Source organism: Oryza sativa, chromosome 2 (genome assembly GCF_034140825.1).
Source record: "Oryza sativa Japonica Group chromosome 2, ASM3414082v1".
Lineage (NCBI taxonomy): Eukaryota > Viridiplantae > Streptophyta > Magnoliopsida > Poales > Poaceae > Oryza > Oryza sativa.
Window position 1 is genome coordinate 34,888,945 of NC_089036.1, and position 21,549 is coordinate 34,910,493.

Here is a 21,549-nt window from a genome sequence, read left to right on the forward strand (position 1 = left end):
AGGAACTGTGATGTGCATATGGGTAGCCCATCACCTGATCAATCGATCGATCGATTGGATGATAGTATAGTGTGCTTTCAAGGAATTCTTCTGCGTCTCTCTCCCCTGTCTTTTTTCTCTTTGTTTCCTTCCTTGCAAGCCAATGCTCCTGCACTAGCTTTGCTGCCACTGTCGTGTGGGCCCCCCTCGCCAGCGTGTATGAAGAATATGATAGCTCCACCTGTCATTCACTTTGTGTCAATGTATGTACTCATGTCGATTGTGCTAGTCGAAGACCTGTGGAAAAAAGGAGTTGACATTTGCTTGCTCATGTTGCTGCGCTCATTGCGCAGCAAAAGTCTGGATGTGATCCTCTAAGGAGATACACCCTCCGTCGCAAAATAAATACAGTTGTGGGTTTGGACTTGGCTCGGCGCGGGCGGCTTACGCGCTAGAGCGCGCGGCGCGCGAGCGAGGCGGAGCGGAGCTGAGCGGGGGAGAAGCGGAGGGGCGCAGGGCGCGGCTCTCGCGTCCGCGCGCGTGCACCGCGTCCCTCCCCCGCCCGCGCGCATGAGCCGCGTACTCCCTCCGCACGGTGAGCCGAGCCGCTGACAAGCGGGTCCCACCCGGGACCGCGCGTGGTGAGCCCGGTCCACCGGCCCCCTCTCTCCTCCCCTCCCGCGCGCGCTCTGGGCCGGGTCCTCTTGGGCCGGCCGGCCCATTAGCTCGGCCGAGCCGCGCTTCTTCTCTCGGGCCACGCCCTAGCCGCCCGAGGGAAGTCTACTTCTCCTCCCTCTTTCTTTTCTTTTTCAAAAAGGATTTAATTTAATCCTTTTTCCTTTAGATCAAAAATCCAATAATCTTAGAAATTCAATATCTTCCCAACCGTAAATCCGTTTGACTCCGTTCAACTTCCAAAATTTCTCAAATCTCGAGATCTATCTAATTGCACGCTTAGAGGTCATTAATAGGGCTTTATTTTTGCCGTTTGTTGAGTTGTCCCGTTTTGCGTGTAGTTTCGGAGCCCGAAGACCCGCAGTGCGAGGATTTTGAGGATCAAGCTCCAGATCTCGAGCAAGGCAAGCCACCTTTGAATATCTTGAGCCTATATTTGAAATTTAATTATATCCCTTGCAAAATATTATGCATTGATAGGATCGCACTTAATCTGTTTGTCCCGTCTGCAAGGCAGATTGGCGGACCTACCTAATTTGTCGCATTTGATCCTTCCTTTGTTAATTGCTATATCTTGTCCCCTTGTAACCATCTAGTTGCGTCTCGATATTCGTGCACCCTGTGCGAGTATCGACGGACGCCTTCAAACTTAAAATCTGTTTAACAACTTGGGTAAAACTGGAGTTTTACAAAAGACTTGGAAAACCCGACACCTGGGTCGGTGCTTGCGAACTAAATGAATTTTCCAAAACCGCGGATCGGGGAACGTACCGGGTGTACGGTTTCCTGCTCTTGCATTTAAGGACCGATTCCTTGGAATTTCATCCAAACATAAGACAAGTACGACCACATGGGTGGAATGGGACACCCCTGGCTGAGTAACTAGCTTATCAGGGGAGCCTTGATGCCGAGAGACATGTGGATTCGCCGGGGTGGTGTCGGGGAGGACCCCTGGGCTTCCTGGCACAGTATGGTCTGGGACCTAACCTGTTGTTGGTCTGGGACCCCTCTCGTCGGCATATGGTAAACCTGTGTCGGCTTTGGAAATGCCTTGTCATGAAAGCTTGGAGGTCTCCCGACGTGGCTGATCCCCACGGGCTGGGTGATCCGGGTTAGTAATGTCATGTGGGTAAAGTGTACCCCCTCTGCAGAGGTTAACAAACTGTTCGAATAGCCGTGCCCACGGTCATGGGCGGATGTGAGGTGATTCCTAGCGTAGTTTGGTTTGACTACTGCTTGTGAAATTGCTGTGTGAAAAGGGGTTCGGTGTTTGAAAAATCTGCAGCTGATGGGATCAGCTAGGCCCGGGTGGCCGTTTGAAAAGTTGTTGGCCCGGGTGGCCGTTTGAAAAGTTGTTGGCCCGGGTGGCCGTTGAAAAAGCTGTTGGCCGGGTGCCAACCTTGTTTAAATTCTAAAGACTGATACATTGCACATACTCCGACCGGACGAGACGCACTGTCTCATCCGTGTCGTTTGAGAAGCACTCACTTAGTTGTTTCAGAAAAGAGTTCAAATAAAATTAATTGCAAAAAAACACCAGCCTTTCCTTGAAGCCTGCATTAAACACTTACTTCCCATGGCTTGCTGAGTACTCCCGTACTCACCCTTGCTCTATATAAATAATCCCCCCCAGTTGCTGAAGAAGATGAAGCGGATCCTGCTGATGAGGAGTTCTTCCAGGAGCAAGCCGGCTACGATGAGTTTTAGGGTTTCGGCCTAGTTCCCAAGTCGCGCCTGTGTTGATTGGTCCAAGTCCTGGCTTCCGCTTTCCTTTTGTGATGCAGTTGTGAGCTCGGGATCTGTCCGCAGCCCAACATGACTGTACATCTACTCTATAATAAAGAGACCTCTGTTGCTGTGATATTCTGTCTCCCTGTGATATCAGCACTGTTTCCTGGGACTGGTATCGATTAACAGGTTAATTTGGAGCGTCACGGGCTAGTGCTGGTCGGGACTAGTTCGGGGCGTGACAGGGTTTTAGCACCTAACTTTGATCATTCTTCTTATTTGAAATATTTTTATGATTAGTATTTTTATTGTTATTAGATGGTAAAATATAAATAGTATTTTATGCGTGACTTAACTTTTAAATTTTTTTCATAATTTTCAAATAAGACGGACGGTTGAACATTAGGCACGGAAACTTATGGCTGTACTTATAATGGGACAGAGGGAGTATATACGGCCCCATTGTTTGACAACATATTTACAAACAAAGATAATTTAAGAATAAAACTTTTATATATGTGTTCTTAGCGATCTAAAAGCAAAGGCTGAAAGATAAACTTCAATAAAAAAAATCCTAAAATCAACTATAAATTTAAGGTTGAAAATTTAAATTTTAACTGATAAGTATATGCATAAGAGAAAAGATGAGGTTGGTAGATGCATGGGAATTTCTTACCGACAACTATAATGTTCTCTATTGGTAACATAAATTGATTCAAACCGTTTATTTTTCTTTTGGAATCCAATGAATCACTACTATCTTAAGTACTAGTGGTAAAATATATTTTACCACCGTCGTCAGCCATTAAAAATGGTGGAAAGACTTACGAAGAGGACAGTACTGGTAGCAGTAGCTTGGCTACATGCTGTCAAATTGGGAACTGCTCATTGATGAACAGACCGGGATGTTGTAGGACCTCACTATGAAACTGATGTCAGGTCAGCTGGTTGGATCGGTTCATCATGGTTCAGAAAAAAGGTGGGTTTATCGTCAGATTGCTATACCAACATCCAGAGCTGATTTGGCAAATAAACAGTATGTTCTGAAGATGAAATTTGTTAACCATGCTGAATTTGTTAACCGACTCGCTATCAATATTAATTATTAAAGACCCCACAGCTGAAATTTATAAATTAATGAATAATCTATTTCTTTTTATAACCTACTTCAGAGTAAAAATAAATAAACTAATTATTATTACAGTGTAAAGAGGTTGGTTTAGAATGGAACAATTTTTAAAGAGAAAATTTCAGTATGAAACTAGTACTCGTAGCTAGCAGCATCGAGATAATAGATGTACTATCACCGAATGTAACACATATTAATATTATGAATCAAACATCTAATTCTAGATTTTTTTATGGAACGGCTGGAGTACGATAGAGAGGAGGAACCTCATTTGTCGACTTCACAACCCAGCAGCGCGTCACTGAAAATCGACCCACTGTTGTTCTTCTTGTTCAGAATCCAAACAGACACCGACGCGTGAACGCATGCGTGATCCCCGCGCTGAATTGCCCCCCTCCTCCCCTCTCTCTGCCGTCTGATCACGCCCATCGGATTCGGAATCGACGGCGTAGAGCCCCCGGTGATCACTACTCACATGGCTGGCTGGGTTCACGACAAGCCAAGCCGCGGGCGGGGGGTGTCACGTGCCGCCGACCACGCTGCCCCCCACCGCGCGTGAGCTGTCCACCGTTGCGTTGCTTCGTTTCCTGGTTCGTCGTCGCTGCGTGCCGCCGCACCACTCGCTCACTCACTCGCCCTTGCTGTGTTGTGGGACCCAACTGCAGTGAGAGAACAAACAGGTTGATTAGATTAGATTAGATTATACTACGGCCTCACACTTATACTTATATTTATCAGCTTTGAATTCTCAATATTAAATTTGGAGTTGAATTTGAGTTTTTTAATCAAAGTTTATTTTTTTAGCCTTTGCTTTTATATCTCGAACTTTATTTTTTAGCCTTTGCTTTTATATCGTTAGGAACACGTATATAAAAGTTTTATTTATAAATTATTTGTCGTTGGTAAATATGTCGTTTCGCTTATTTGTTGGATGATAGGTTCTCGCTATTGTATTATTTGGATGCCATCACTTGAATGGATGGGCATTGGATACAACTAGTAGCATAGATTATACAACTACTACGGGTGCTGAACAAATAAAGTAGGTGATCATCCCAAACTAGAGCTAGTACTGTACTGTACATTGTACTGATGAAACCAGAAAGGGCATTATCATCCATCCATGAGGGGTAACATGCAGCGTTGGTAAAAAAAAAAAAACTTAAAAGTAAAGTGGGCTTGTACTTGCACCCACGTTCTGCAATGCTCAATGCTCTACTACTCTCCAGCACTCTTCCTCTCCAGGCAACAAGCTGCCCGTTTTGGGCGTTTGCCATCTCGCAATTCCCCTTTTCTTTATCCTGTTTCTCGACATGGGCTAGCTGCATGCATCTCTGCATCGATGCATGGTCTCCACTTGCGCTTTGCTGTACGCGTTACGCAACAATACAGCAGTAGGTTGTGCTTACGGCAACAACAATGCATATAGCAAAAGTAGTCCATATAAATGGGACCCACATATATAGACTATAACTATTATTATCAATGTATATAGATAGCAACTAGTATTAGGAGGAGAGAGAAAATAGAGACAAATAACATATTTTATTCTATATGAGCAACACATATGCTTATAGCTTATAGGTAGCTTTTGCTATTTTCTTGCTATGGACTAGTTCCACAATATGGTGAGGTAGCTGAATGAAATATTTTATTGCTTATGGACTAGTTTTAGACTACATTGTGGATGCCCTTAGGTTGTCAGCCACGTTTTACCACAGTTTTGTCACGTCTAAGGTTAGACGGGTTTGATCACATTAGCAGTTGTTTGTTTATAGATACAGTCATGGCAATATTTTTTTTCCAGCAAACTAAATCTCGCACGCCATTGACTTATAAATATGGTAAGATTTCCTTATGCTTGTTAAGGTGTGAAAAAATTTAATCGTTTCAACTTTAAGTAAGTGTGCTAATATTTATCGGTAAATAGTGGTAAAGTATTATCTATTATATAATTAAAGGAATAGAAAAAGGAGCCTCCACGTTCGCTCTCATGGCCTAGAAATTCTCACATTAATCGGAGAAAAAGAAAAAACAGAGTCCATATAGAAATACAATTTACAAATAGCTGAAATTCGGAATTAAAAATAAGGAATATTAGAAGAGGGGACTAGAGTCCATATAGAAATACAATTTACAAATAGCTGAAATTCGGAATTAAAAAATAAGGAATATTAGAAGAGGAGACTAGAGTCCATATAGAAATACAATTAGAAAATACCTGAAATTCGGAATTAAAAATAAGAAATATTAGAAGTAGAGTATAGACTCCATATAGAAATACAATTAGGAAATAACTGAAATTCGGAATTAAAAATAAGGAATATTAGAAGTAGACTATATAGTCCATATAGAAATACAATTAGGAAAAAATAGAAATTCAGAATTAAATATATAATTTAAGGAATAGAAAAAGGAGCCTCCACGTTCGCTCTCATGGCCTAGAAATTCTCACATTAATCGGAGAAAAAGAAAATACAGAGTCCATATAGAAATACAATTTAAAAATAGCTGAAATTCGGAATTAAAAATAAGAAATATTAGAAGAGGAGACTAGAGTCCATTAAAGGAATAGAAAAAGGAGCCTCCACGTTCGCTCTCATGGCCTAGAAATTCTCACATTAATCGGAGAAAAAGAAAAAACAGAGTCCATATAGAAATACAATTTACAAATAGCTGAAATTCGGAATTAAAAATAAGGAATATTAGAAGAGGGGACTAGAGTCCATATAGAAATACAATTTACAAATAGCTGAAATTCGGAATTAAAAAATAAGGAATATTAGAAGAGGAGACTAGAGTCCATATAGAAATACAATTAGAAAATACCTGAAATTCGGAATTAAAAATAAGAAATATTAGAAGTAGAGTATAGACTCCATATAGAAATACAATTAGGAAATAACTGAAATTCGGAATTAAAAATAAGGAATATTAGAAGTAGACTATATAATCCATATAGAAATACAATTAGGAAAAAATAGAAATTCAGAATTAAATATATAATTTAAGGAATAGAAAAAGGAGCCTCCACGTTCGCTCTCATGGCCTAGAAATTCTCACATTAATCGGAGAAAAAGAAAATACAGAGTCCATATAGAAATACAATTTAAAAATAGCTGAAATTCGGAATTAAAAATAAGAAATATTAGAAGAGGAGACTAGAGTCCATATAGAAATACAATTTACAAAGAAATTTGGAATTAAATATATAATTAAAGGAATAGAAAAAGGAACCTCCAAGTTCGCTCTCATGGCCTAGAAATTCTCACATTAATCGGAGAAAAAGAAAAGACAGAGTCCATATAGAAATACAATTTAAAAATAGCTGAAATTCGGAATTAAAAAATAAGGAATATTAGAAGAGGAGACTAGAGTCCATATAGAAATACAATTTAGAAATAGTTGAAATTCAGAATTAAAAAAAGGAATATTAGAAGAGGAGACTAGAGTCTGTCTATATAGAAATACAATTAGGAAATAACTGAAATTCGGAATGAAAAAAAGGAATATTAGAAGAGGAGACTAGAGTCCATATAGAAATACAATTAGGAAATAACTGAAATTCAGAATTAAAAAAAAAGAAATATTAGAAGTAGAGTATAGAGTTCATATAGAAATACAATTAGGAAATAACTGAAATTCGGAATTAAAAATAAGGAATATTAGAAGTAGAGTATAGAGTACATATAGAAATACAATTAGGAAATAATATAAATTCGGAATTAAAAATAAGGAATATTAGAAGTAAAGTATAGAGTATATATAGAAATACAATTTAGAAAAAAAAATAGAAATTCGGAATTAAAAAAATAAGGAATATTAGAAGTAGAGTATAGAGTCCATATAGGAATTTAAAACTAACTAAAATTTGGAATAAACATAATAAAATTAAAAGTAGAGTTTAGAGTCTGTATAAAAATACAATTTACAAATAACTAAAATTCAAAATTAAGAAAAACATTGGAAGAAGAATTTAAGGTCAATATAGGAATACAAATATTGGAATATAATTTAGAAGCAACTGAAATTCGAAATTAAAAATTAAAGAATATTGAAAGATGAGTTTAGAGTCCACATAGAAATACAATTAGAAATAATAAAAATTCATAAATAAAAATGAATTAAAAAAAGAAATATTAAAAGACGAGTCTAGAGTCCATATAGGAATATATATAATTTACAAATAACTAAAATTTGATATTAAAAATAATTAATAACTAACACGTATATAAAATATAATATAAATATTACACATTAGTAGTTTTGTAAAGTTATTGTAAAATTTAAAATTATGTTGTCATTTTAATATATTTGAATAATATAATGAGAAAACATATATGCTATTATATGAGAGAAAATATAATGATGCTAGCCGCGCAATCTGCGCGGGCCACTATGCTTGTTAGTAATAAATACATCTGTAGTAGAGAAGTAGACCAGCCACATCTTCCATTTCATTCTCTCTGTCCTACAAGGGCAAGGGCATTGGTCGTCGCATCCGGTTTGGGAAACAGTTCCCGGGTCAGCTGCCTTGCCTGCTCCATCCATCACCCACAAAATCAACGGCCGGATTTGATCCAACATATTAACTCTCTTTGTACTGCATCCGTTACAAAATTAGTGTAGCCGTGGATTTCTGTGTCTAACATTTGACCGTATGTTTTATTTAAAAAATTTATAAAAAAAAATAGTCACGTATAAAGTATTATTTATGTTTTGTCGTTTAATAACAATAAAATTATTAATCATAAAAAAATTTAAATAAGAAGAACGGTCACGTATAAAACTTATTTTAGGACACAGGGATTTTCTTTTCTCCTTGCATTAACGGCCCATCTCGATATATTTTAGTTTGTTCAGTCAAATTAAATCGTACAAAAAACGAATGAAGCATATACTACTTCTAAAATACTATGCAGTTAGGTTTGACAAAGCACGATCCACATGACGTGCCTGCATCGATCACGATTTATTTTATTTATTTTTTAAACCAGATTTCTTTTATTTTAGAACAGATCAGGAATTCACGCAGAGTTGGTTACCTCACTAGCTAGGAAGCTACGGCGCGCGTATTACCACTTCAACATTTGGCACGAGACAAGTTGATGAAGAAAAATAACAACATTTTGACAGAGTACAACTGGGAAGGCAATGCAGAGGAACCAGTCCTTTTCTCAACTCTCCAAGATAATTACAGAGTCAAGCTAGTAAAACCCCTGTTTTATTTACCTCTGCATTTTTTACCCATGCGTCAGTTAGTAAAGGCGACGAATCTCCAATCCAGCTCCGGTCAAAGCAACAATTAGCATACACTACTATACTATACTAGAATGAGGTATAGTACTATACTATACTAGAATGTACAACTGGTAGTTGTAGTAGTGGCACTACCGCTACGACGAGGACTGTGTGTTGGTAGTGCATAATAGAGGGCAAGCACATGACATGATTAACACCTTAATCTGAATTTGGACTGTATGATCAATGTTGTACGTGCATGCGCTGACCAGGCACAGCAATATGGACACGGTGGTGATCCAAGAACGCATCAGCTAGCTAATACTTCCAGCGTTACAAAAATATAAGCATTTCTATAAATTAAATTTTGTAATACACAACATAAACATTTCTAAGGAACTGATTTCAACACACAAAAAACCAAGCATCTGAAGTTAATCAGATGCTTACAAGACAAATCTAACCAATTCAAAATTCAAATTTTAACTAATGAGAGATGGCTAAAGGGAGATCTTGTCTTTTTAATCTTTGCTAAATAATCTATAAATGTTTGTATTTAGGAACCTATGGAGAACTGGCTGTAACTCTTTGAGCAAAAACCGATATTATATTCTATTATTAAAAAAATACATAACTAAGCTAGTACTCGTAGAATACATGCATCCATGCACACGCGGAGAGATAGCAGGTGAAGCAGCTAGCAGAAACCAGCGACCGGGCAACCAACCAACACGACGCCAGGGTGATCGAGCTTGCAAGCCACATGCTAGCTCATCTCATCTCATCTCGCGGCTATAATAATTCTCCTCTGAATAACTTACTTAAATTTCTAGCTCTAATTCTACCATCCTATTAATAAATTGTTTAATTTAATTAATCAGGAGCCATCCATTCATGCATCAGTGTCAAACTGATTAGTACCACTACTACTCCAGTATTGTTACCTCTCGCGCCACTGGGGTTTGCTCCATCAGCTCCCTTTATTTTTTTAAAAAAAATTATGCCCTCGATTTGTTTATGTCAGTTCATTATCAAATTGCGCAATTGGGGGTGATCCAACCATGAATTTGGGCTGGTTTGTCTGTTAACTCCGGCCATGTGCGTGCATGCTTTGTCTGAATCTTCCTTACGTTTGATGATCCACCTAATAGTACTAATCTACAATCTTGTTGATTAATTAACCTGTGCAGTGAAACCAGAGGAAATTCCAAGCAGTTAGCCTGTCGCTTATCTCACTAACAGGCGATCAAGTGAGTTAATTATCACAAGGATACTCAGGCATACTAGTGAATTAATTATCTCACTAATCCTGATGAATTGTTATCACTACTTGTTGTCTTGCTCATTAGTCACAAGGCTACAGTAAGTAAGAGCAGGCCATGATACTAGCAACTAATGTACATGTTACTAGCTGATATAATCCCATGTTACTCCCGGATCATCCAGATAAACTCTCATCTTGGTCTTAACCGGCCGGTGGTTGGATGGATCGACCCTTTTGGTACATTGACACATGGCTCGATCGATCGACCGGTGGATTTCACTTCAATTCATTAATTAATCAGTAGCTAGCCATTTCTACCAGAATGCAAGCTTTTACTTGCAAGGAGGGAGAAGGGAGAATCTGAATTCCAGTGGGCCGTCAGCATCGGTCACGGTTGATTAAAAACCAAGTGATTCTACGGCAGAGATAAACTAGATAGTGCCAGTTTAATTACTGGCAGCATTTGAATGATTGGTGCCCTGCCTGCAGTAGTACTAGTAGAGCAAGTATAATAGTACAGTCTACTCCTAGCTCTAATTCATCAATAGATAATTTAATAGTCAATTCATACAATAATTGCTTATTATACTATTAATATATGGTCCCACCTATCATACACACAATGTGTCTTGGAGTCCGTGCTATAGCTGACTACAGATCTATAGCCCGCTGCTTTTCTCTCTCATTGTTTATCTCATTAAAATATGTTTACAGCTGCCTAATAGCCTACTATTGGAACTGATCGTAGTAGGAGTAACTTTATTTGTCTGACAGCACAAAGGGGCATGTTGAGCATGCAGCAATCATAATCCGCTCCCCCTAGGGATCGATGCAGGGGACTTGAATATCCCATAATTGTCAGAGATCGGGTGCTTCTTGTCGCTTCTTCTCACTGATTATTACTGTACTCTACTCTCTACTTGCAACAAGCAACAAGCAGCATCATGTTGTTGCTGCTCCTGCTAATGCCAATCTACCTGGCCAACTACTAGTAGCAGTAACAAATACATGTCTGATTCTCTGTGAGTTCTCAATGGCAAAAGAAGACAAGGTGCCCATGAGAAATTGTACACCCTCCATACCAAAACGAGTTCATTTGTAAATTTTTATGTTCAACGTTTAACCATTAGACTTATTTTTTAAAAAAAATAATATAATTTACTATTTTTATTATTATTAGATAAAATATGAATAATTCGTTATACATGACTTGTTTTTTTAACATTCTATAAATTTTTAAATAAAATAGATGATCAAACGTTAAGCATAGAAACCCACACATAAGCTTATTTTGGGACCGATCAATGTAAACGGTACTGGAACCAGTAGTACTACATGTGTTTGTTCGATCGCTGCTAATACGCACAGCTAACTAACCACCAAACGAGTGGTTAAACGACGACTCGTGATATATGTCACGCACTAGATGAAGATGAGTACTCGATCCGATGGTCCTCTTCTCCGTAGGGATGGATGGATGGATGGCTGGCTGTCTCGCCTTGCAACAAACCATAATTAATCCTTGTCTGCCCGGAACGCAGGTGTTGGAGCTAAGCCAAGCCACCGAGCTGAGACAGCATGCATGTGTGTACAGTCGTCGTGGCACTGGTACTACTACTGCCACCAACAGTGTAGTACTGAATCCAACATTATCAGTATACTACTTTTTCCATTCGATGTACTCCCTCCGTTTCAAAATATTTGACACCGTTAACTTTTTAGCACATATTTAACCATTCGTCTTATTCAAAAAAAAATTTGTGAAATATGTAAAACTATATGTGTACATAAAAGTATATTTAACAATGAATCAAATGATATAAAAAGAATAAATAATTACTTAAATTTGTTGAATAAGACGAATGGTCAAACACATACTAAAAAGTCAACGGTGTGAAATATTTTGAAATGAAGGGAGTATACAACAATCGTGCAATTATATGTTCAACAGAAGAATAGGAAGGAAGAAAATGAGGCCAGAAATGCTACAGCAATTGTTGCTTGCTGGAGATGCAAGAGAGAGATCAGAGGCGGCAGTTGGATCATATCAAGTGAGTGAGTGATCCGACACCAACAAATTGAAGCCGTACCTAGTTAGCCACGGCCATCAAGCGAACTGATCTGATCGAGCTGAGAGAGCAGCACAGCCACTGATCGAATAGCTCGGCCAATTGATTTGACGACGTATACGGGTTGGTGTTGGTGACGAGTGACGTTAACTCACTCAACTGTTCAGTCTCGAACTCTCCTTGCTAGTATGCCACTCTTCAACGGTGTTCTTTTTCTAATAAAGATAAAGATCAAATTAGCAATCCTAAAATTAAAAATATATTAACGTATGATTAATTAAGTTTTTTTAAACCACTGGCGGAACTTTGTTCCACTTTTATATTTAGAAGAAGAGAATCGGTCCACTTTAGAAGAAAAACCAGACCCGAAAACCATACAACTGCACGGTTAAGATTAATTAAGTTTTAGTTACTGCAAACTTGAACGATGAATTTATTTAGTATTTTAAAACAATTTTTATATAATTTTTTTAATCAAACACACCGTTTAATAATTTTAAAAATATGTTAACAAAGATTGACATAAAATTTGAGTTGCCCGGCCGATTGATTTGACAACGTATATATACGGGTTGGTGACGAGTGATGTTAACTCACTCGATCAACTCTTCAGTGTCGACCTCCTTTGCTAGTATAATATGCCACCCATTTGTCTGGCAGAGGTCGCTCGGCCCCGTCGGTGGCAAACAAGCAAAGACATGCCGCGCACGAATTTCTTTCTGCTGCGTCCGCAGCGCGCGATCGAGGAAAAAGTCGGCATCATTAGGCTCGAATTATGCCTCGCGAAAACGGCAGTGGCAACCGCAACAACCACTGAAAAAAACACACACATATGAATTATGTCACCGCAAAATGGTTAATACCTTTTCAATTCCTTCCCATCAAGTTGTACGCTTTAAATATTTTTTTTATAAAATAAAATGATGCATGCTTCATCCTCCAGATCCCTATATATATATATGAAAAGTTTAAACATTCATTGACGATATGGACTTATGTTCACCTGATTGAAAGTGGGTTTACGTTTTCGTCAAATTGACTCTGATACCGTATCGAGTTTTACACTAAAAAGATGAAGCCAAGCATTACGAATCCGACTGTCGTACACGTGGAACAGGCTTTGGTGCTGGCGTGGCCAATGGGTTTAGGTGTGATCGGGGTAGAGAGTGAGAGTGAGTTGGGGAGTAGTAAAGCTCAAGGAATGGATGCAAGGAGTGCAACCCAAGTTAGTTATGCAAAGAAAGAAGATGATATGAGAAAAAAAAGAAAAGAAAAGAGGTTGATCAGTAGCGTAGTGGAGTGGGACCCGTCATATGATTTGCTGGGGGCAGTGAGGCCCGAACAACCATCGGTTGTGCGGTCACTTTACTCTTCCTTCCCTTTCCGTTGCTCCCCTTTTCCATCACCACGCACCCCCCTCTTCTCCGTTCTCCCGTTTCCAGCAATTAATCGCCATTTTTTCCGTGCGATTTTTTTCCCAACCCCAACCACGATGGTCGTTAAGTCACATGTGGCGCAGCTGTGCTTGCATGCTGTGCTGCCTGTGCAGGACAACTCTTGTTGTTGATTTGTGTGATCAGTACTTCTCTGTTTCAATATACTTATCGTTTTAAAAAATTTTTAACGTTCAACCATTCATCATATTAAAAAATATATAGAATTATTATTTTTAAATTTGCGACTTAATTTATTACCAAAAGTACTTTAAATATGATTTTTTAATTTACACTAATATTTTAAATAAGAAGAATAGTCAAATGTTATAAGTAAAAACTCAAAAAGATATCCTAATTTTAGACGGGTGTAGTAGTAGTCCCCGATGGCATCCCATCCACCTGCATGCACGAACGAAACCAAGTTCGTTCGTTTGTATTCGTGGCTGTGTGTGTGCACACACGCAGGAGGTAGTAGTAGAGAGAAGTAGGTAGGTCGAGTGAGTGAGTGAGTGACCCGACCTGGCCACTACTGCTGCTCGATCCAGATGCGATCGTTCATGTGCAGGTGTGCTTTGCTACCACCAACACCAGCTGCATGCATGCATGCAGATCGATCGATTGGCAGGATAAGATTAATCTAGTAGTAATGCATCAGGGATCAAAGGATCAACTACTACTACTATTACGTCCTATATATGTGCGTATACGTCATGTATATATCCTAGTAAGTCGTAACATGGGCACGGCAGTAATTAAGTTCGGTAAATATCTATCGACCGAAGGGATTAATTTGACAGAGACAGTGGATTAACTGCACTGTCGTTCGTGCGCACATATCCTCCATGGGTTGGGCAATATACCAGAACACTCAAAAAAGTGTTAGGCGAGAGAGCATACGTACGCTGACCCTAGAACGCCAACAAGTAGGCACATAGAAAAAAAACAAAACCGAACGGATATGCAATCGACGATCGAGTTAGATAAGTTTTGAATTTACAACCCCACGAGTCCTTTGGACCGAGAAAGAAAATTTTTGAATCGGGTTCGCGTCCTTCTCAATCAAGAGGCAATTCCGCAGCGTCTGTCTCGTTGCCCAACTTGCCCCCCCACATCGCCGTCGCGGTCTCCAAGTCGCATGCGGCTACGCACCCTGCGCCGCGCGGCTCGCGAGTCCGCGTCCATACGGCTGCCGATCAACTGATGGACGGAGCGCCGTTTCCAAAATGGTATCGTTTTGGCTATTTTTAAATTTTTTTTTCTAATTTTTTTGCTGTATCTATTGACACTGAGTAATTTAAATAATAAATATAATTAATTACCGATTAATCTAATATTGTTTTATAAGAGATGCTACCGATTCCAATTGTTTCTGACCGTTCTCACCCAGCTGCAAGCGAAGCAAGACGACGCGGCCTCCGCGCGGTCAATGCGCGGCCGCGGTGCGGCGGCGACCGCGGGATGCTTCCGTGGAGGCGCGCGCTAACCGCGACACGGCTGGACGCTAGTAGCTGCGACGAGACGACCGGTCTGGCGTGCGAGGATTTTACCAGTGGCCGCAGAGGATCCGACGACCGATGCCCGGGAGCGGTGGCTGTCGGTTAAACAGTGTGAAGGAGCGAGCGGCGGAGGCAAGGGGGAGGAAAGTCGTGACCGTCGTGACAGCAGCTGGCATCTCATGCCCATCCATGTGTGATAACCCAGCGCCATGTGTACATACAGGAGGGAGAGAAAAAAAATCTGAGCTGGTGATTTTAGCATTTTGTATTTTCTGGGTTTTTTTGGTTAACTGGGAGAGGGGAAAAAAAGAGGGATGTGAGGAGAGAGAAAGAGGGAGGAAACTTCAACGTCACGACAGGGGCGAGGACAGCTAGCAGTGAGGGAGGAAGGCTCACCTACCGTCCCCATCTCCCTGTACTGTAGCACTTACTACCAGCAAGCAATTGTGGTTGCTCAACGATCCTAATTACCACGCTGATTTGATTTTGATTTTTTTTACGTCATGGATGGTTAAACAACCCATTTACCACACTGCTAATCGTGACCGTAATCGTAATAATCGTGGGAGAAGTAGTCGTCCCAGACCCAGTAAATGGCATGCATAGTAGCAGCAGTAGTAGTACTAGTTGTTGCTGGGTCCTCACGAGGCAGTGAGTGACTGACGGACGGAAGCTTAGCTGTAGAAGGGCGCCTCTCTCTGGTCGTCTCTTTCGTGCCGTTCCAGCTCGACGCATCGTCTCCTTTTTTCTTCCTCCCATCCGCGTGTGCCGTGCAGGTCGTGTGCGAGCACCAGTGTAAAAGGGAACGAGGAGTGGGAGTGGATCTCCACTCCGCCATAGCTTAGCTAGCCTCCAACGTTCAAAACCCAGGAGCCATAGCCCAGCAAGCAGATACCACTTTTTTTTTTTTTTTTTGGTTTCGTCTCCTCTCAAGTCCCAGCTGAAAGCCTGAAAGCTGTGCTGGTTTCTTACCTTCCCTCACGTTCTCACACCCATATTTAATCCTCCATTTTTATTATTTTTGAAATTTTTTTTGAGCTCTGCCTGCAGCTTAACTCCTCCCCCAGTATATACATATACTAGTAGTACTACATACACCTCCTCTTATAGCTCTAGAATTGAATTCCACCGACCCACGCACGCATCCTTTTTTCTCCATCCCCCTCCTTCCGTTCTTCCATTTACCTCCACCTATATAGCACTCCGGAATTGCGCCATCTCTCTGCCTTAGGAGTACAGTGAAGTGCTCTCCATATAATTGCAGTGGTGCAAGGCAGGCAGCAACTTTCTTCTTCTTCCTCCTATCATAATCTGCTCATCCTTTTCCTCCTCTGGAGCAACCATGTCCATGCAGAAGGTGTACTAGATATATAGAGTTAGTTCGCAGCTGCTCCCTACTTACATAAACAAACGCATTCAGATAGCCAGCTTCTTGATCGGCAACAGCAGCTAGTTAGAGTGCAACAAGAGGTAGCAGAGACAATTTTTTTTGGCAAGGCAAGCAAAAGCTGATCGAGGAGAGCGATCGAGCAGGTGTTGATCGATCGGTGCGAGGAAACAGAGACAATTTTCCCACACAGGTGAGCTGAAAGCCTAGCTGCTCCTGCTGCATGTGATGTGTTCTTTCCCATTTCTCTCTCCCCCCCCCCCCCCCCCCCCCCCGCAAAATCAGCCGCCGCCGCTTTCTTCAAATTCAAAAAAATGGCAAGAAATGATCGGGAATTCAAAGGGGCTTTGCATTTTAAGTTGGCTTCCCGGTGGCGCGCGGCCGTATTTCGCCGCGTCGCCAGCTTAATTCATTGCCATGCGTGTTTTTTTGCACGTTCATTGCTTCATTCATCTTCCCCGGAAGGAAGACGAAAGGGGAGGAATATAGGAGGATGACGAAACTCGGAAGCCTCCGATTTGGACTCTTTCTCAATTTGAAGATTTCAAAATTTTCAAATCAATTCAAAAAAATCGAGAGTAAAATTACTAAAGGGAAGCTTCCGGCTACTAGATGGATAGAAAGTCATGGAAAAATTGGATGGGATTATCAGGGTTCACACGTCGGTACTACTGCTATTATTCCAAGCTTTTTCAACCGCGTCCCCCTGATTTTGTAGTACTTTTTTTTACAGTCTGGATTATCTGGAAACATTTGGGGACAGTGAGAAAAAATGTGCAAATTCTGAGAGGCAATACGCCGGCAAGCAAGCAGTAAAAACAACAACAAAAAGGGAAAAAAAAAACCAAAAAGATTCCTTCCATTGCCGCCATGGCAAGATTCGCCTTTGCATGATCCGTACTGCTCCCTCCTCCTGTGGGAATGGCCGCGATTGATGCGAGAAAAAAATTTGATGAATTCCTCGGTGTTTTCACCCGAGGACTCGGCAATAATTAGCTGCTTTTACCGAGGGAGGCGGCTGCTTTGTCCAGTGGCACGCCAGTGACGCGTCCGGACCAATAGGGCGCCTCCACGTCAGCTAATCCCCCCGCCCTTTTGACAAATTCCTTGTGCTGGCAAGCTTTGACTTTTACTACTCGTACGCATAGGGATGGAGTCCTTGGTGGTGAATCAATCAAACAAACGCCCAGATTTTTTCTTTCTTTTTTACTTTTATTATTTTTTTATTATTTTTATTTTATATACGGAGTGAGTGTATATTAATTTTCTTCCCTGGGTAGAGTAGTACGCCATCTGTATTGTATAGCCTTGCTTCAGAATAAAGAAAAGAAAATTCACCCGTCACATGCGGGGTCACATGGCTGGGGGTGGGTGGGGCCCACCCACGGAAGCGCGTCATCATGCACCGCATACATATGGAGCCCGCTCCTGCCGTCACTTTGAAAGAGAAGAAAAAAAAATCTCCCTCCTGCAGCTTTTGATTTACAGCTCAGAGAGATAGATTTGCACTTCTTCTGGTAGTAGTAGGGATAGATTAGTAACGCCTCGTCATCTATCCATTTCTGGCAGTGGTGTGTTGTGTAACCATTTATACGAATTTTATCTTATTATTGATATAGGTGGATCATATCCTTGGAATTGATTAATTTTATCATAGGTGAATAAATCCGTGTTGCTTTAATTTGCTTTCTTATTATTGTGGATACTGCCTTGTTTAATGCATGCATATCCAAACATTGATCTCGAGATGAGGCATTATTGACACGCGTTTCTTCATTCTCTCCCCTCTGTATTTATACGGTGAACAGATTGTGATTTGGTAGCAGCAGCAATGGCGGGCGTTGGATTCGTGGAGGACATGCTGCGGGAGCAGAGCCTCCTGGAGGCGACCTGCGGCGACCTCTTCGACCACATCGACGACCTGCTCGACTTCCCCAAGGAGGAGTCGGCCGCCGACGTGCTCCTGCTCGACGCGCCGGCGCCAGGGAGCCCGCTGTCCTCGCGCATCATCGGCGGCCACGCCACCATGGCGGCGGCGCCGCCACCGCCGCCGCAGATGATGGCGCTCCCCCCGCCGCCGGCCCCCGCGAAGGACGACGCGTCGGCGCTGTTCGACGCGGCCGGCGCGCTCGGCGCCGAGGTGTTCGACCGCAAGGACGCCCACATTGGCCCGGTAAGTTCCCCCTCCCCCACCACCTCCCCGTGGTTGAGCGTACGGCCGATTTAGAGGAATTCGGACGATATTGCCGCTGCCGGCGTCGGCGTCGGCGTCGGCGTCGGTCGAGCGGTTCAAGTTCAAAACAGCTGGGCGCCAATTAGGCGTTGGCGCCCGCTCCACGCCACGCGGCGCGCGCGTCGTGTGTGAATGGGGTAGTTGGGTCAGGCGATGGCCGTGTCGGTGGACGGGCGTCGGCGTGCCATCGTGATGGGAGTTTTTTGCTTCCGTTTGGTTGGATTTTTACGGCGGTTTCGGCCTTTTTGGGGCCCATTTACTTTGGGTAGTTAGCCTGCCCAACAACTATACTATGCTAGTACTAAACCCAACGTGGTACAAACAGTCCTAGCATAGCAGTAACCCTTTTCTCCGCTTTAAGCAACCGAAATTAAACCTGGGCCCCTTCCTCCAACCGCTAATGATGATTGATTTACAGTAGATTTACACAGTAGTAGTGGATGGAAGAAATTATGATGTCATGGTGGTACTAGCAGTAGTACTACTGACCATGAACATGAACAGCTAGTAACGACAAAATTAGCAGGCTGCTGCAATGCAGCTGTAGAGGAAATGTGACTGATCTGACGTGGCAATGGTTGTCGTTTGCAGTGTGATGAGCTGGACATGGACATGGCGCAGCTGGAGTGGCTGTCGGGGCTGTTCGACGATGGAACCATCCCGCACGAGCCGAGTTTTCCGGGCGTCAACTGCGCGGCGCCGATCAAGGCGTCGGCGCTGACGGCGAACGCCGGCGTCGTGCTGCCGGACAAGGCGGAGGAGGCGCTGTTCCGCAGCTCCAGCCCCATCTCCGTGCTGGAGCACAGCGGCTTCAACGTGGCAACCAATGGGGGCTCCTCCTCGTCGTCCTCCTCGTCGGCGTCCTCCTCGTCGGAGTCGTTCTCCGGCAGCGGCCGCGCGTGGTCCGCGCCCGTGTCGCCGCGCCCGGAGCCGCCCGTGCTCGTCATCCCGGCGCGCGCGCGCAGCAAACGGTCTAGGCCGTCCGCGTTCCCGGCTGTCCGCGGCGCGCCGGCGGCGACGGAGACCACCATCCTGGTGCCGACGCCAATGTACTCGTCCACCTCGTCGCACTCGGATCCCGAGAGCATTGCCGAGTCCAACCCGCACCCGCCGCCGATGAAGAAGAAGAAGAAGGCCAAGAAGCCGGCCGCTCCGGCCGCCGCCTCTGACGCCGAGGCCGACGCCGACGCGGCGGACGCCGACTACGAGGAAGGCGGCGCGCTCGCGCTCCCGCCGGGCACCGTGCGGCGGTGCACGCATTGCCAGATCGAGAAGACGCCGCAGTGGCGCGCGGGCCCGCTCGGCCCCAAGACGCTCTGCAACGCGTGCGGCGTCCGCTACAAGTCCGGCCGCCTCTTCCCGGAGTACCGCCCGGCGGCGAGCCCCACCTTCATGCCGTCCATCCATTCCAACTCCCACAAGAAGGTGGTGGAGATGCGCCAGAAGGCAACCCGGACCGCCGACCCGTCCTGCGACCTCCTGCAGTACATCCGCCGCCGGGATTAATCTCCCGGCGGCGGCGGCGGCGTCGTCGGAGGACGGTTGGTCGTCGGTCTCAGTCCCCCTTAGCTATATATGTATACATGTTAGTATGTATGCATGCATGCTTGCTTCAGTCGTCAGTGCGTCGTCTTCCTCGTCATCACCATCACCATGGACATGGACATGGACAGCAGTGTGATCATCAGCAGCATTGCCCTCCTGAAGCCATCATCCATCATCGATCACCACCCGCTCTGCATTGGTTTCCATCAGCATCAGCATCAGCATCATCATCAATCCATGGATCGATCGCCGGGGTCATACTGGCGTTAGTTCACTAGGGCTTTTCTTGGGGTTTTATTTTTTTCCTTTTTGTCTATTGATTAATTGGTTCCCCTTAAAAAGATGATTTTTTGTTTTGTATAGAGGTGGGTGAGAGAGAGAGAGAGGAGGAGGGCAGGAGAAATAGATGAATCACAGTGGTTGTTGCATTGCAGATTTGCAGTTGCTTGCAAAATTAGGTAGGTGAGAAGGAGAGCTAAACCAGCAGCAGAGGGAGACAGATTTAGAGAGGAAAACTTTGCAGCTAGTCAGTCAGTCAATTAGGAGGAGGAAAATGAGATGTGTTTTTTTTAAGGGGGGTGATGAGGAAGTGGAGTTTGTTGGTTTGCTAATTAGAAGTTTCTTCTTGCTAGTAGCTACTCAGGGGGGACATCCATCATAGTTTATATTGGAGCTTGATGTACTGAACTCCGAAAAATTCTTTTTGCAGTTCATCTATGTCTAGGGATTGATAAGTGTTATTTGGTTTCTATACTAGCAATTACTTTGTAGCAATTAATTATATATCTCTATATGCCTTTTTTCTGTTTCTCCTGCCTTGTTGGTTGGTGGTGCCTCCCTCTGTACAAGTTGTGATCATCCAATTTGAGGAGATATATTCCTTTATGCTCTGAACTTTTTCTTTCTTCTTGTGATCTGGCTACCTCTGGTATAACTATGCGCTACTGCTGATTACTGACAACTCAATTTGCGGCTTCTGCTGGGCAGTTGGGCACCTAATAATGTGCTGGACCAGTGGGCACTTGAACATTGCTGTACTGTCGTGCAGATTATGAATGGGAAATCTACTGTTGTGCCGGATCAGTACAATAATATAAAGACAAAAGAAAGAACATAATGCAAACTAATTCTGACAAACGAGGGTTCAGAATGGAGATTATTTATCGTCTTACTACCCACAGCCACACCATAGATGTACCGTGTGCGGATGATGAACATTCAAATCTTCATCTTGTGTTCTAGTACTCCACCTTAGTATGAGTGATTTTTCACGGGGCTCAACTGCTTGAGAAGAAACTACAGTAGATTTAAGAGGAGTCATGAATACAATAACGAATCAAATCCTCTTTAGATATTGTTCGGCTGCT

General features: G+C 42.8%; 1 protein-coding gene across 1 annotated transcript; it reads left to right on the plus strand.

Annotated features, from left to right (window-relative positions):
- Positions 1–16,241: 16,241 nt before the first annotated feature.
- Positions 16,242–21,076, plus strand: LOC9269581 (GATA transcription factor 11). Its single transcript, XM_015770621.3, has 3 exons — positions 16,242–16,597; positions 18,213–18,577; positions 19,229–21,076. Exons 2-3 carry the CDS (start codon positions 18,236–18,238, stop codon positions 20,141–20,143), a joined length of 1,257 nt encoding a protein of 418 aa, XP_015626107.1. The 5' UTR covers positions 16,242–16,597; positions 18,213–18,235; the 3' UTR covers positions 20,144–21,076.
- Positions 21,077–21,549: the final 473 nt, after the last annotated feature.